The 11,905-nt window shown below is 42.7% G+C and overlaps 1 protein-coding gene across 2 annotated transcripts in view; it reads right to left on the minus strand.

Annotated features, from left to right (window-relative positions):
- Positions 1 to 1,212: 1,212 nt before the first annotated feature.
- Positions 1,213 to 11,905, minus strand: part of ANKRD1 (ankyrin repeat domain 1) — a 190,615-nt gene continuing 179,922 nt past the window's right edge. For both annotated transcript variants that reach the window (XM_083503227.1, XM_083503226.1), the window contains 8 exons: positions 8,914 to 9,093; positions 6,580 to 6,717; positions 6,381 to 6,488; positions 5,436 to 5,534; positions 4,778 to 4,876; positions 4,507 to 4,605; positions 2,743 to 2,841; positions 1,213 to 2,248 (listed from right to left, as the gene is read on the minus strand). In XM_083503227.1, coding sequence (XP_083359353.1) covers positions 2,138 to 2,248; positions 2,743 to 2,841; positions 4,507 to 4,605; positions 4,778 to 4,876; positions 5,436 to 5,534; positions 6,381 to 6,488; positions 6,580 to 6,717; positions 8,914 to 9,093 — 933 coding nt within the window. In that variant the 3' untranslated portion in view covers positions 1,213 to 2,137. The remainder of the gene's footprint in view (positions 2,249 to 2,742; positions 2,842 to 4,506; positions 4,606 to 4,777; positions 4,877 to 5,435; positions 5,535 to 6,380; positions 6,489 to 6,579; positions 6,718 to 8,913; positions 9,094 to 11,905) is intronic.

Here is an 11,905-nt window from a genome sequence, read left to right on the forward strand (position 1 = left end):
CGTCCCGACGTCACCTTCCCACCCGCTGTCAGATCGCGGCTCCGGAGATATATTTGTTTTAAATGTCGCAATGGTTTTGCGGCTCCCAGGTTTTTTTCCTTCGGAAACGGGTCCAAGTAGCTCTTTTTGTCTTAAAGGTTGCAGACCCCTGTTCTAGCACATGGGTTGGGCTTCCCTTGCATCTAATTAGATCCCCAATAGCAAAGAGTTTGAAAGGGTTTTCATTGCAACTACATTGTTCACTAGTGCTGCTTGCTTGTTTGCTTGCTTGCTTGCTTGTTTGTTTGTTTGTTTGTTTGTTTGTTTGTTTGTTTGTTTAACATATGCTGCCCTTCATTGGAAGATCTCAGAGAGGTTCACAAGATAAAGGAATGGCTGTTTGTGGGCTGTGGCCCTGAAACTCAACAGGAATGCCTGCAAATACCGTCAGGATTGCTTATTACCAAGTAGCTTCAGGTGTTGCTGTTACAGCTTCAAAAAAAAATTCATATTTATTTTGCAACTGACATGCATCGCTGCCTGAAACTCTTGCCTTGGCAGAACTGATTGGGCTTGGCTTTGATCTCTGAGTAAACTAAAAATCATTCAGAAATGTTTACTTTGCAAAGTGTGTGTGTCCTCTTGCCACTGACTTTTCCTCCTTTAATTCAACTAAGATGCTACTTCAGCTTTATCAGTTATAAAGTGGTCTGGTGGTAGGTTTCTATATAATGTGGACCTGAGCTAGACAATGGGAATGGTTTGGGATAGGGCTGTCTTAGTTGCCTTCAAGTCATTGAGAAATGTAACATTTGAAAATTCTTCCCCGGCCTCAAGAGTTAATGACTTTCAGGGCTCCTACTAACAAAGAAGATGGTATCCAATTTTTCATCTTGGTTGAAACGTGTGTTGTTTGTACACACAAACACATGGGAGAAGGAAAGTACACCCTCTTTGAATTCTGTAGTTTTACATGAGGACATTTTGGCTTTATTTTTGTTGAATAAATCACGGTGTAATATGTCATGTGTTGTTGTTCATCTGAGGTTGTATTTACCTAATTTTAAGAGCTGCTAAGGAACAGATTGTTGTTATGTCCTGATATGTAAAACCACAGAATTCAAAGAGGGTGTACTTTCTTTCCCCCATGACTCCAGCATCTTCTATCCCTCGTAACATTTTCAGATAAAGAAATAATACATTCCGGTAGATTAAAGCGAGCGGTTCTGTTGCTTCTTTTAAACCGTTTAAATAGGGTTTAATACAAAATGTACATAAAGAGCCATACAAATATACACTACCATTTGTTACAATATTGAGCTTTGACAGTAACGGCAACTTTTCCTCTTCATCTTTGGATTCCGTCCTCTTCGTCCGCCCAACTTCCTTTCTTGAACACTGCAGTTTAGAGGTAGCCAATATGGCGGCCTCTAGAGGTTCCTAGACTCCCAATTCCCACTAGCCCCAGCCAACATGGCCAGTCGATGGGGTTGGTAGGGCGGTTTAATCCCACAACACCAGGACAGTGCCATGTTGGCTGCCTCTTGTGTAGTTCAGGTAGCCTGAATTAAAAACTTCCGCAGAAGAGCAGAGCCCTTCCTTTTTTTTATTCCACTTTGCTTTCCCCTTTTTCTCACTACTATTCTCCAACCCTCTGATCTTTGCTTTTTTAACAGCTTGCTCTGACAATAGCAATTCAGCAGAAACCGGGTGACAATAACAAATACTGCCTATCGAAAGAGGGTTTAATGGGAAACACTGCTAATAGGCTCTGAAAGCCTGTTGGCTTGTGTGTGGTTTTTAAAGGGGCTTAATGCTCCTGACTGGTTCAGATTACCACATTAGTAAGATGGCCTTTTTCTATAGAACAGCAGTACAAAACATGACTTATTGAAAATATTGGAAAAGAAACACTATGGGAGAAATGATGGAATAGAAATAAATAAACCAGCTTGAAATCAGTGGCGTGTCAACACTCGAAACTGCCTTTGAAGTATTTCAGGACCCTCTTTTGGATCCTTGTGGCTTTAGCAAAGGCAGCAGGACAAAATGCTTGTATTCTGTGAAGGTGGCGGCATTTATAATGCTCCTGCTCTTCACATTGGTGATATCTTGCTTTTTGCAAGGAAACTGTCCAGTCCATTGACGTTTTGAGTCTTCAGAATGTGTCTATAGGGGAGCTCTTGTAAGAGTTCTCCTTCAGGCTGTTGAATATTTCTTTGGTGCCATTTTGCCACTGCAGAACAAGATCCATTGGAGTTTTCCCCTCCTAGGGAGGAAAGTTAGGGAAACGGCATTAATTTTTACCCCCTTGAAATGTCATCATTGCTCTCCTCTGTTTCTGTGACTATCTTTCTGCAGATGTGGTGGTGGGAAGCTCTCTTAATAATGACCGCTTATGCCTCTTTGAAGTGACAAATGCATCAAAAATGTCTTTCTGGGTGCATGTCACCTTTGAGGAGTGGTGCATGGGCAATGAATGTGCATCCCCCACAGACACTAATTCCATTCAACAAGTGCATCTTTCTTGCCCAATTGTACCTATTCCTCACAACCAGTCAATTTGCTAGCACAAATGTTCAAGACTAGAAAGTGAATGTGGACAGCAAAATCTACGAACATGGAAACCAGCAAAAGTTAGATGCAATCCAATCCTACTGCGGTCGTCTTGGTGTTTTTATTGTAGTAACTAGTGCCCTGATTTTCTTTAAAAACTCAACATGACTTACTTAGGAAAACAGCAAAGAATTAGGGGATACTTACAGCATTCTTCATGTTTAGGTTGGCACCATACATGATCAGGAGTCGAATCATTTTATAACGATTCAGTCTCACTGCGTCGTGCATAGGACTATCTCCTTCCTAGAACAGAGGAGACAAAAATGAATATAATGAGCTTTGGGGCTCTACTGGCGTAATAGTGAAAGTACTCAATAAATTACACCATCATCTTGCACCCAATAGTGATAATGATTATTATTTAAGTGTGCTGTTGTGAAGCTGAGTTGAAATGGGTGGTTCAAAGGAATGTTAAGTACTATTCCTATTCTCTCCCTGAAGTTTCCTTCAAGAGATCACAATCACCTGCTATTTTACCACACTAAAGACACTAACTGAGCAATGGGGAGCCCGTAAACTGCAGGTGTCATTGCACCTCCATCATCCCTCACTCTTGCTTATGCTCGCTGGTGTTGGTGGATTTGGGAGACTATAGGGCTACAGGCACCAAATTCCTGCAATGCACGTTCCTTGAAAACAGACCAGCATGCTATAGAAGTGATTTGTGCTGTATTATAATAATTGTATGGGACGCGGGTGGCGCTGTGGGTTAAACCACAGAGCCTAGGACTTGCTGATCAGAAGGTCGGCGGTTCAAATCCCTGCAAGAGGGTGATTTCCCATTGCTTGGTCCCTGCTCCTGCCAACCTAGCAGTTTGAAAGTGCAAGTAGATAAATAGGTACCACTCTGGCAGGAAGGTAAACGGCGTTTCCATGCACTGCTCTGGTTTGCCAGAAGTGGCTTAGTCATGCTGGCCACATGACCCGGAAGCTGTACGCTGGCTCCCTCGGCCAATAAAGCGAGATGAGCACCGCAACCACAGAGTCGGTCACGACTGGACCTAATGGTCAGGGGTCCCTTTACCTATAATAATTGTATTATTTGTACCCCACCCATCTGATTGTGTTGCCCCAGCCACTCTGGGTAGCTTCCAACATATCTAGAACCATAAAATAACATTAGGCGTCGAAAACTTCCCTAAATAGGGCTGCCTTCAGATGTCTTCTAAAGGTCAGATAGTTGTTTATCTGTTTGGCATCTGATTGATTGGAGGGCGTTCCACAGAGCGGGCGCCACTACCGAGAAGGCCCTCTGCCTGGTTCCCTGTAAGTTCACTACTCACAGTGAGAGAACTGCCAGAAGGGCCTCGGAGGTGGACACGTCATACTCATTGACATCCTCGGAGCAGCATTGTGAGTCTTGCTGCTTATATATCCTGTGCATGTAGCCTTGAGGGGGGGAAAGGCTTCTACATCCACTTTCCCTTCTACTGCATGGGAATGTTGTTTGATAAGGCTTGCCCTAATAAAAATGTCATACGGAAAAAGCAATCCCCATGGAAATGGACCTTCAGCTGGAAGGATAACCTTGGAACACCACCACCCAGGTGTTGCTGGGGCTGCCAGATCCCATGCCAGCCCCAGCTTACATGACTTAATAGTCGGGGATGGTGGAATTTACAGCCTGGCTCACACATCTGGAATGCACTTACCCCATGGGTAGGCAAACAGGCCCGGGGGCTGGATCCAGCCCAATCACCTTCTGAATCCGGCCAGCGGACATTCCGGGAATCAGCGTGTTTTTACATGAGTAGAATGTGTCCCCTTATTTAAAATGCATCTCTGGGTTATTTGTGGGGCAAAGGAATTCGCTCATTTCCCTCCCCCCATATAGTCCGGCCCCCCACAAGGTCTGAGGGACAGTGCACTGGCCCCCCTGCTGAAAACCTTTGCTGACTCCTAACTTACCCTGTCTTTGGCATTGAGATCTGCTTCACAGGCGATGAGGTGCTCCCCACATTCGTACTGACCTGTCCTTACAGCCACGTGTAGAGGACTGCTGAGCAACTGGTAGAAAAGGAAGGGCAGGGAGAGGCATAATCAACAGAAGCAGGGTAAGGCATTCTAAGGTGAGAAGCAACAAGCTCGGCTCTAAAAGGGCCTCTTGTACAAACAGCTCACAAATCCACTTTTAACTTTTCCCACCTCAGTTTTTCAAACGGAAATAATAATAGCTTACCTTATCTCTAGCATTCCTGTTTATTCCTTTGTTCAGCAAGTACTTCAGGATTTCCACATTGCCCCCACGGCAGGTCCAATGGATAGCTGTGGATTCAAGCTACGCCAGGGGAAAATAATAATAAATATTTGTCAGCTGGTTCACATATGATGTGAGTTTTCAGCACCTAATTACTCATGTCATGTCCTGATGAGTCTTGGCCACTAGACTTGTGCCCGGTTATTGTTGATAAAAGTTTTATTACTTTGGAAAATAAAAAACTTTATTGAAAAGAAAAGCCTTGTGTTGGAGATAGCAGGAGGTAATACAGTGGTACCTCAGGTTAAGAACTTAATTCATTCTGGAGGTCCGTTCTTAACCTGAAACTGTTCTTAACCTGAGGTACCACTTTAGCTAATGGGGCCTCCTGCTGCTGCTGCACGATTTCTGTTCTCATCCTGAAGCAAAGTTCTTAACCCGAGGTACTATTTCTGGGTTAGTGGAGTCTGTAACCTGAAGCGCCTGTAACCTGAAGCGTCTGTAACCCAAGGTACCACTGTAGTGGTTCCATCTGCAACAGGCTAGGCATGGCTTATTGATGGTTACAGTGGATGAGTAGCGAACGTGTGTCTGTGTGAACCACCCCAAGGAACTCTGCATGTGTCCAATGAGCACTTACCATATCCTGGAATTCAAGGTGGGCTCCTGCTTCTACTAACTTCTCCACAACTGCCAGGTGCCCTTCTGAGCATGCTCTGTGCAAGGCTGTGCGCTTGTACTGTCAAATGGAATAGTCATAGTGTGGTCAGTTTTAACCTGCAAGGCTTTGAAATAAATCATACAGCCCTTAGCATGTTGAATATTCAAAACACTTTACACATAAATTAACCCCGCCCGTCTCACCCATACCAAAACAAGACATGCGCATGTAAAGTTTTTCATTTCCTTCTCGTGCCTCGCTAAACTTCCTTCCCCCTCGTTTAAATTAAGCTCCTGAAGGCAAGGCCTTCTCTTTCATTACCATGTATGGTGTCATGTACAGATATGTATACAATGCCAGATAAATCATAATTTCAGTCTTTTGTTAACAACAGCCCCGTACGGCATTTATGTACTTAACGTGTTTAGTTTTGTCAGTTTATAAGCCACCCTTCAGTAACAGTAGGCTCTCTTAGCTGTACAATTTAAACAGCATAAATTCATGAAGACAAAAAACGACAAGCACAAGGAAATAGATTTTTGATATTGCTTGAATGCCCATTTAAAGAAACAATGCTCTCCTGTCTTGGGAGTTCAGAATACCTTAACCGTGAAAAGTGTATCTGCTTCTAAAGGTAACACTGACAGAGTGGTGGTGGATTTTAAATTTAACCTTAAGATATAATTTTTAAGGAGGACATAAAAACCTCTTAAAAACTGGTTTGAGAGGCATTCATCCTCCCTATGGAGATCTGGAAACAGCAGTGGTTGGGGAGAGATCAGGCTCTTTAAAGAGAGAAGCTTCACTACCCTCATCAAACTACAACTCCCAGGATCCTTTGGGAAAGCCATGACTGTTAAAGCTAAGATCAAAGATGTGCGCCTTATAGGAGATTTGGGACAGAAATTGGTGAACAAATCATACCTCATCACAAACGTTTGGATCTCCTTTGTCTGCCAGGTATTTTTCAATTATTGGCATCTTGTTCTCCAAGGCAGCCTTTAAAAATGTTGGAACATCCACGGGTTCAGTCTGATGGAGAGCAGAAATAAGAGTTAGTTCAATTCCGTGTGGGGGAACCCCATAAAGACAGCAGAGAAGACTATTTTGCCCCTGAACTTACTATAACTTCTTGCTCAGGCTCCTTTACAACGGGCACTTTAACCTTCTTGAATTTTTTCCTTTTCTTCAGCTGAATGATTTTTTCAAGATCTTCCAAGCTCTCAAGTTTTGGTCTCGCCTCTAATTTCTTTTTCTTGATCTGAACAACAAAACAAAAGCAAATAAGAACATAAGAAGATCCCTCCTGGACCAGACCACCGTTTTATCTACTCCAGCATCCTGTTCTCACAGTGGCCTACCAGATGCCTATGGAAAGCCTGCAAGCAGGAACTGAGTGTAAATGAATCTGTGAATCTCTGCAACTGGTATTCAGAGTCATACAACTTCCAATGGTGGAAATAGCCAGGGCTTTTTTTTCCAGCCAGAGCTCAATGGAACTCAGTTCCAGCCCCTCTCAGGTGGGCGCTATTGCCATTCTAAGAGAACAAGGGAACTGTTTATGGTGAGTTCTGGCACGTCTCTCGGAAAAAAGGCACTGGAAGTAGCCACTGTGAGTGACTGCCAAGAAATTAGAGCAATATGAGGAACAATAACATTAGCTTCAACATACATTCTCCAGGGTCCCTTGGAATCCCCTTCAACAGTTAAAATAATCAGAAAAGGCATTACTTCAGCTACTAATACTACGCTAATATCAATACACCAATTCAAATTTAAAGATAACACTTGAAGTTATGCTGAAAAGATGCTACTGGTTATTTAAATGTAAGACGGATAAGTGATTAAGGAACCATCCAGACATAACACAGGGTCACATGTTCCTTAGAATTTATTCTAGTTATAAATATGTGTCAGCCTATATTTAAAGCGCAGGCTACATCTTTAATGTAGAGTAACAACCCAACTTGCTTTTCACAGAACAAGGTGCTAATGAGTGACATAATTTATCCCCCAAATGTAGAATGATTGTTGCTCTGGCAGATTCACTCTATCTCCTTTTTGGAGTGATTCTTGATCAAGTTTCAAGTTGAAACTTCATTGCAAAAAGTGTGTTGGGGCTGGGGAAGGGGCGGTTGATTCAAAACCCTTTAAAACCCATGTAGAATTTGGATGCCCTTAAACTTAACACTGTTCTGTAATTCTTCATTTGAATAATCCATCGCCAGGGAAGCTGTAAAATGCTAAATCACCAGCTCACAATAATCTGTTACTTCAAAGGAAAAATGTGTGGATTTAAATTCCAGTAATGTCTTTCCTATTTTCATATATCTTTGAGGGAGGGCTGGTGGAATCTTATTTTTATTGCCCACCTTAAAATTTTGTTCTCATTGAGGAAGATTTTAATAATGTTGCCATGCTTGAAATGATGGGCATAATTCTGTGGGCACTGAACCAAACAATTACAGATGACCTTATATTATAAACAGAAGTAAAAAAATGTTTTTAAGGAGGAAAACCCATATGTCCCAATATGTCCTTGGCATGTGAGGGATGGGGTAACACATTATTTGCATGCAGAAAGTCTCAGTGTGAATTGTCTCAGCAGAAATTTGATTCACATTTTAATGCAAACTGTCCTATGTGCAAACCAAGGCACAAGTTATCTTTACAAAATTGTACTTCTCTGAATTTTCGCTGCAGTTCCTTTGTAAATTCATATATTAAGACAAAGTTTGCATAGAAATTCATATTTTCCTGAAAATAAAATATTAAATGAATTCTGTTGGGGGGGAATATGTTTAGCAGGCAAAACTGCATGGAAGTATATGTATAGTAGACATTTACATTAAAGTGATAAATTTTTATGAGAACATTTTAATATATATATATAAATCACAAATTGATGCAGGTGGGGAAATGAAAAAATGACATTAACAGATTTGTCCATCCCTAATCCCCAGCATCTCCAGTGAAGAGGAGAGATATCTGCCTGGAGACTTGGGATTACTTTTTGCCTCAAATACCAAAATGTCTTGGTTTGTCTCTAATCCATGGCTTCCATGGTAGTCATTTTCCAGATTTTCAGAGACACATTTTCCCCAATCCTGTAGTTTGTGACACTCTTAGCTGAATACACTGAATTTGTAGAGCGTGGGTTCCCCCCCCCCCATGTAAAACAGGTGTATTCCCTAGGGAGTTGTGGCCTATCCCTTCTAATTTCCTCTCATTCCTGGTTTTCTAGTTATAATTAGGATATGTTGAGTCCCAGTTAATAACATATTGGCAATGTAACAAGACCCTGGGGGCTGGGAATCTTTCTACTGGTTTCCAGTGTACATCTATCAAGACCTTTCTATTTCTCTAAACTTCCTTCTTAGTTAGAGGGCAGACCACAGGAATTCGAAACTTCACAGCTCCAGAAGTGCAAAAAGATACACAATAAACACAATTTTACCTCAGCTTCTAGCGCTTTCTCTTCTTTGTAGGTCAGATTGTGTCGTGCCACTGAGTGGTCCGTGAGGGTCTTCAGGTCCTCTTGTTTCTCTAACCTTACGGCAGCTTCATACTCTCCATTTTTGAAGTCCTCTGGGAGGAAATCTCCTGTCTCTCTACCGTCAGCCTTTTTGCCTGTCACCTGTCAAAGGAACAATGGTTCAAGAGTGTCGACGTCTTGCTTTCTGACATATTGAGAAGCAGAGCTAACATGTGAGGACAGAGCAGGCAGCCCTCGAGAAATACTGAGGAAATGGAGGTGAAAATGATGGTTCAAAGAAAGGGTGCCTTATCGGAAAGCAATGGGTGAGTTGAAATCATGGCACTGAACGTTGTTCATCTGATTCCAAATGCTCAGGGAACAGGTAGAAATGTGCATAGCCCAGCATCTGGAAAGGAAAGCTGTCAATTTAACACCCTTCTCATGACCCAGAGAAGGCTTTGTAAGGCTTGTTGGTGGAGGGAAAGATGTATTCAGGGGAGATAAGAAGCATGAAGGTCAGAGGCAAGGAGGAGGTTGAAGAAAGGGTCAAAGTAGGAAGTGGACGAGGAAGAAAAAAAGACGAGGCTTGGGGAAAGGGCCTGAGAAAATGAGTCAGCCACCCCCAAGCTGGTGCCCTCCAGACCTTGCTGGACTCCAACTCTAATCGTCCTCAGCCAGCATGGCCAAAGGTCAAGGATGGCGACAGCTGGAGTCCAGCAACCAGGCTGGAGAAGAATGAAATAATGGAGCTGAAGCAGACAGCTTGGGTTATCTTTAGCTTATAGCACTTACAATGAGCTCTCTGCCATTTGGGGCAGGAATACAGGAATGAGAGGGAGGACGTCAAGAGACAAGGTTACTGAAGCAAGTGGCCCAACGAGACAGTGGTCTGAAAAATAAAGACTTGAGGATGGGATGGGCATGGCAGGCTTGCAGGCGGGAGAATGGAGAAATCCAGGGGAAAGTAAAACTGGGGTAAAGCCACATATTTGGGCTTAGGGGTAGGAGGGTCTGTGAACTCCATGGGGAAAGAAAATGGGCAGGCAAAAGGAGATGTGGGGACTGTGGGCCAAGGGTGCATTGAGTTGCTAAGTCTAAGTAGGGCCAGCCAACCTGGTACCCTTCCGATGTTTTGGACCTAATCATTATCACCTACTATGCAGTCACCTCAGATAGAATTATCATTGTACAGTTATCCCTTGTTGTACTGGTTGGGGCTGATGGAAATTGCCATACACAACCTCTGGAGAGCTTTTCTTGATCCTAAGACTTAGGCCCAGTCAGGAGAATTGTCTTAGCTGTGCTATCTCCTGTCACTGAAGCATTGTTGACCCGGCAACTCTAAAAGGACGCCAAAGGCCCAGAAGCAGTGAAGGATGGTGGGCTGAATTTCACATATTGATCGGAACTAACCAGACACTTATTGGGCTGCAGGCATCTTGTAACCATCTGGTAACTGGGCCCTTGGAAACAAATAGGCTGAGATGTGAGTAAGTTTAAAATGGAGTTCTCCATGGTGGACAAACGCTATACAAACGACATACATGGACGCAGCAGTATGCATATGGATCCAGGTACAAAATTTCTCCTGTATGTTAGAAACAACTAAGTAAATCTGTGGCCTCAGGCATTCTGTACATCACATTTAAAATCGAGTATTTTTCTTTCCCTGTTGGAAGTGTGCTGTGTGTGCAGTAATCAGGCAGTACAATGCATGCATTGGCGCAAGCTAAAGATAGTTGCGACTACATCTCACTGAAATCAAGTAAGCAAGTTAGATGCATATGACTAATGTATGTTATTCCTGACTAACTTTAGCTGGATTGGGGGTGGTAACTGGGATTCTGAGAGCCAGTAGGAGTAAGCCCAAGAGCTTACTGAAACCCAATGGTTTTTTTTATCATCTTTCCCCCACCCCAATTAACTGGCAGACCTCTATGCCATCTGATTCTGAAATTCCTCATGTAGCATGGGCACCTGCTGTCAAAAAGCACAAGTCCAAAGGTCCCTTACATGCACAAAATAAATCGAGCAGTTCGTTAAGATCCAGACGCATTTCGTTTCCAAACTTCTTGCTTAGATGTATTTATTTGTTAGGAATCCACTTTTATTTGAGAATCTGATCCAGCCCTTCCAGGGAACTAAGTCTTAACAGTTCAATCCTAGGCATGTCTACTCAGAAGTAAGCCACTCATCTGACTTGTGAGATATTTGTGTCTGGGATAGCAGCCTTGATCAATTTTCATTGACTTAAGTCACTAGAGAGTTCAACAAGCATTATCGCGTCCTCAAGAACGGCTTGACAAACATCCCCTCTAGCAAAGTAGTGAACTCAGTAAATGTCTCTCTTGCTTGACAGACTGAACAACTCCTGGGTGAAGCGGATACTATAATGATAGAAAATGCACTCATTGGACCTTTTCAAGAAAGCCACGAGTCCAAAAGAATCCTGCCTTGTGCTTGCTTCTTTCATTACTAATTCCTGTCATCAGTTTCAGTTATGAACATCAGAGGTGAGAGGAGGCCTATTAAGCCACTCAACTCCTTTTGGCTCTTTATTATCCTGCCCGGAATTGTTCCCAATTACTTCTGAATCCAGCTTGCGTGCTTGGCACAGCTCAAACATAGCTGGAAACATGCTCACAAGTTCCTTTGCCTAGATGTTAATTTGGACGCAGCTGGCAAGAGTTGAATCACATGTAATTTATGAGATTAGGAGCTGCAATCCATCCCTGTTCCTAGCACAGATAATAGTTATATTTTGTTTTGAACCACCTTGAAGGTCCCATTGGATCAAAAGATGGCAAAAAAATAAGCAGATATTCCTTCCTTCCTTGATTTTGTTTTTTTCTTTAAGAGTCCATTGTAGCTCCGTTTTTCTTACATGCATAATGATTTACAGCACATAATCCGATTTATACACTCTGGAACTACCCTAAAGTTAGACCATTTTCTTCAGCAAAGATGCTTA

This window comes from Podarcis liolepis (assembly GCF_965112155.1).
Source record: "Podarcis liolepis genome assembly, chromosome: 5".
In the NCBI taxonomy this organism is placed as follows: domain Eukaryota; kingdom Metazoa; phylum Chordata; class Lepidosauria; order Squamata; family Lacertidae; genus Podarcis; species Podarcis liolepis.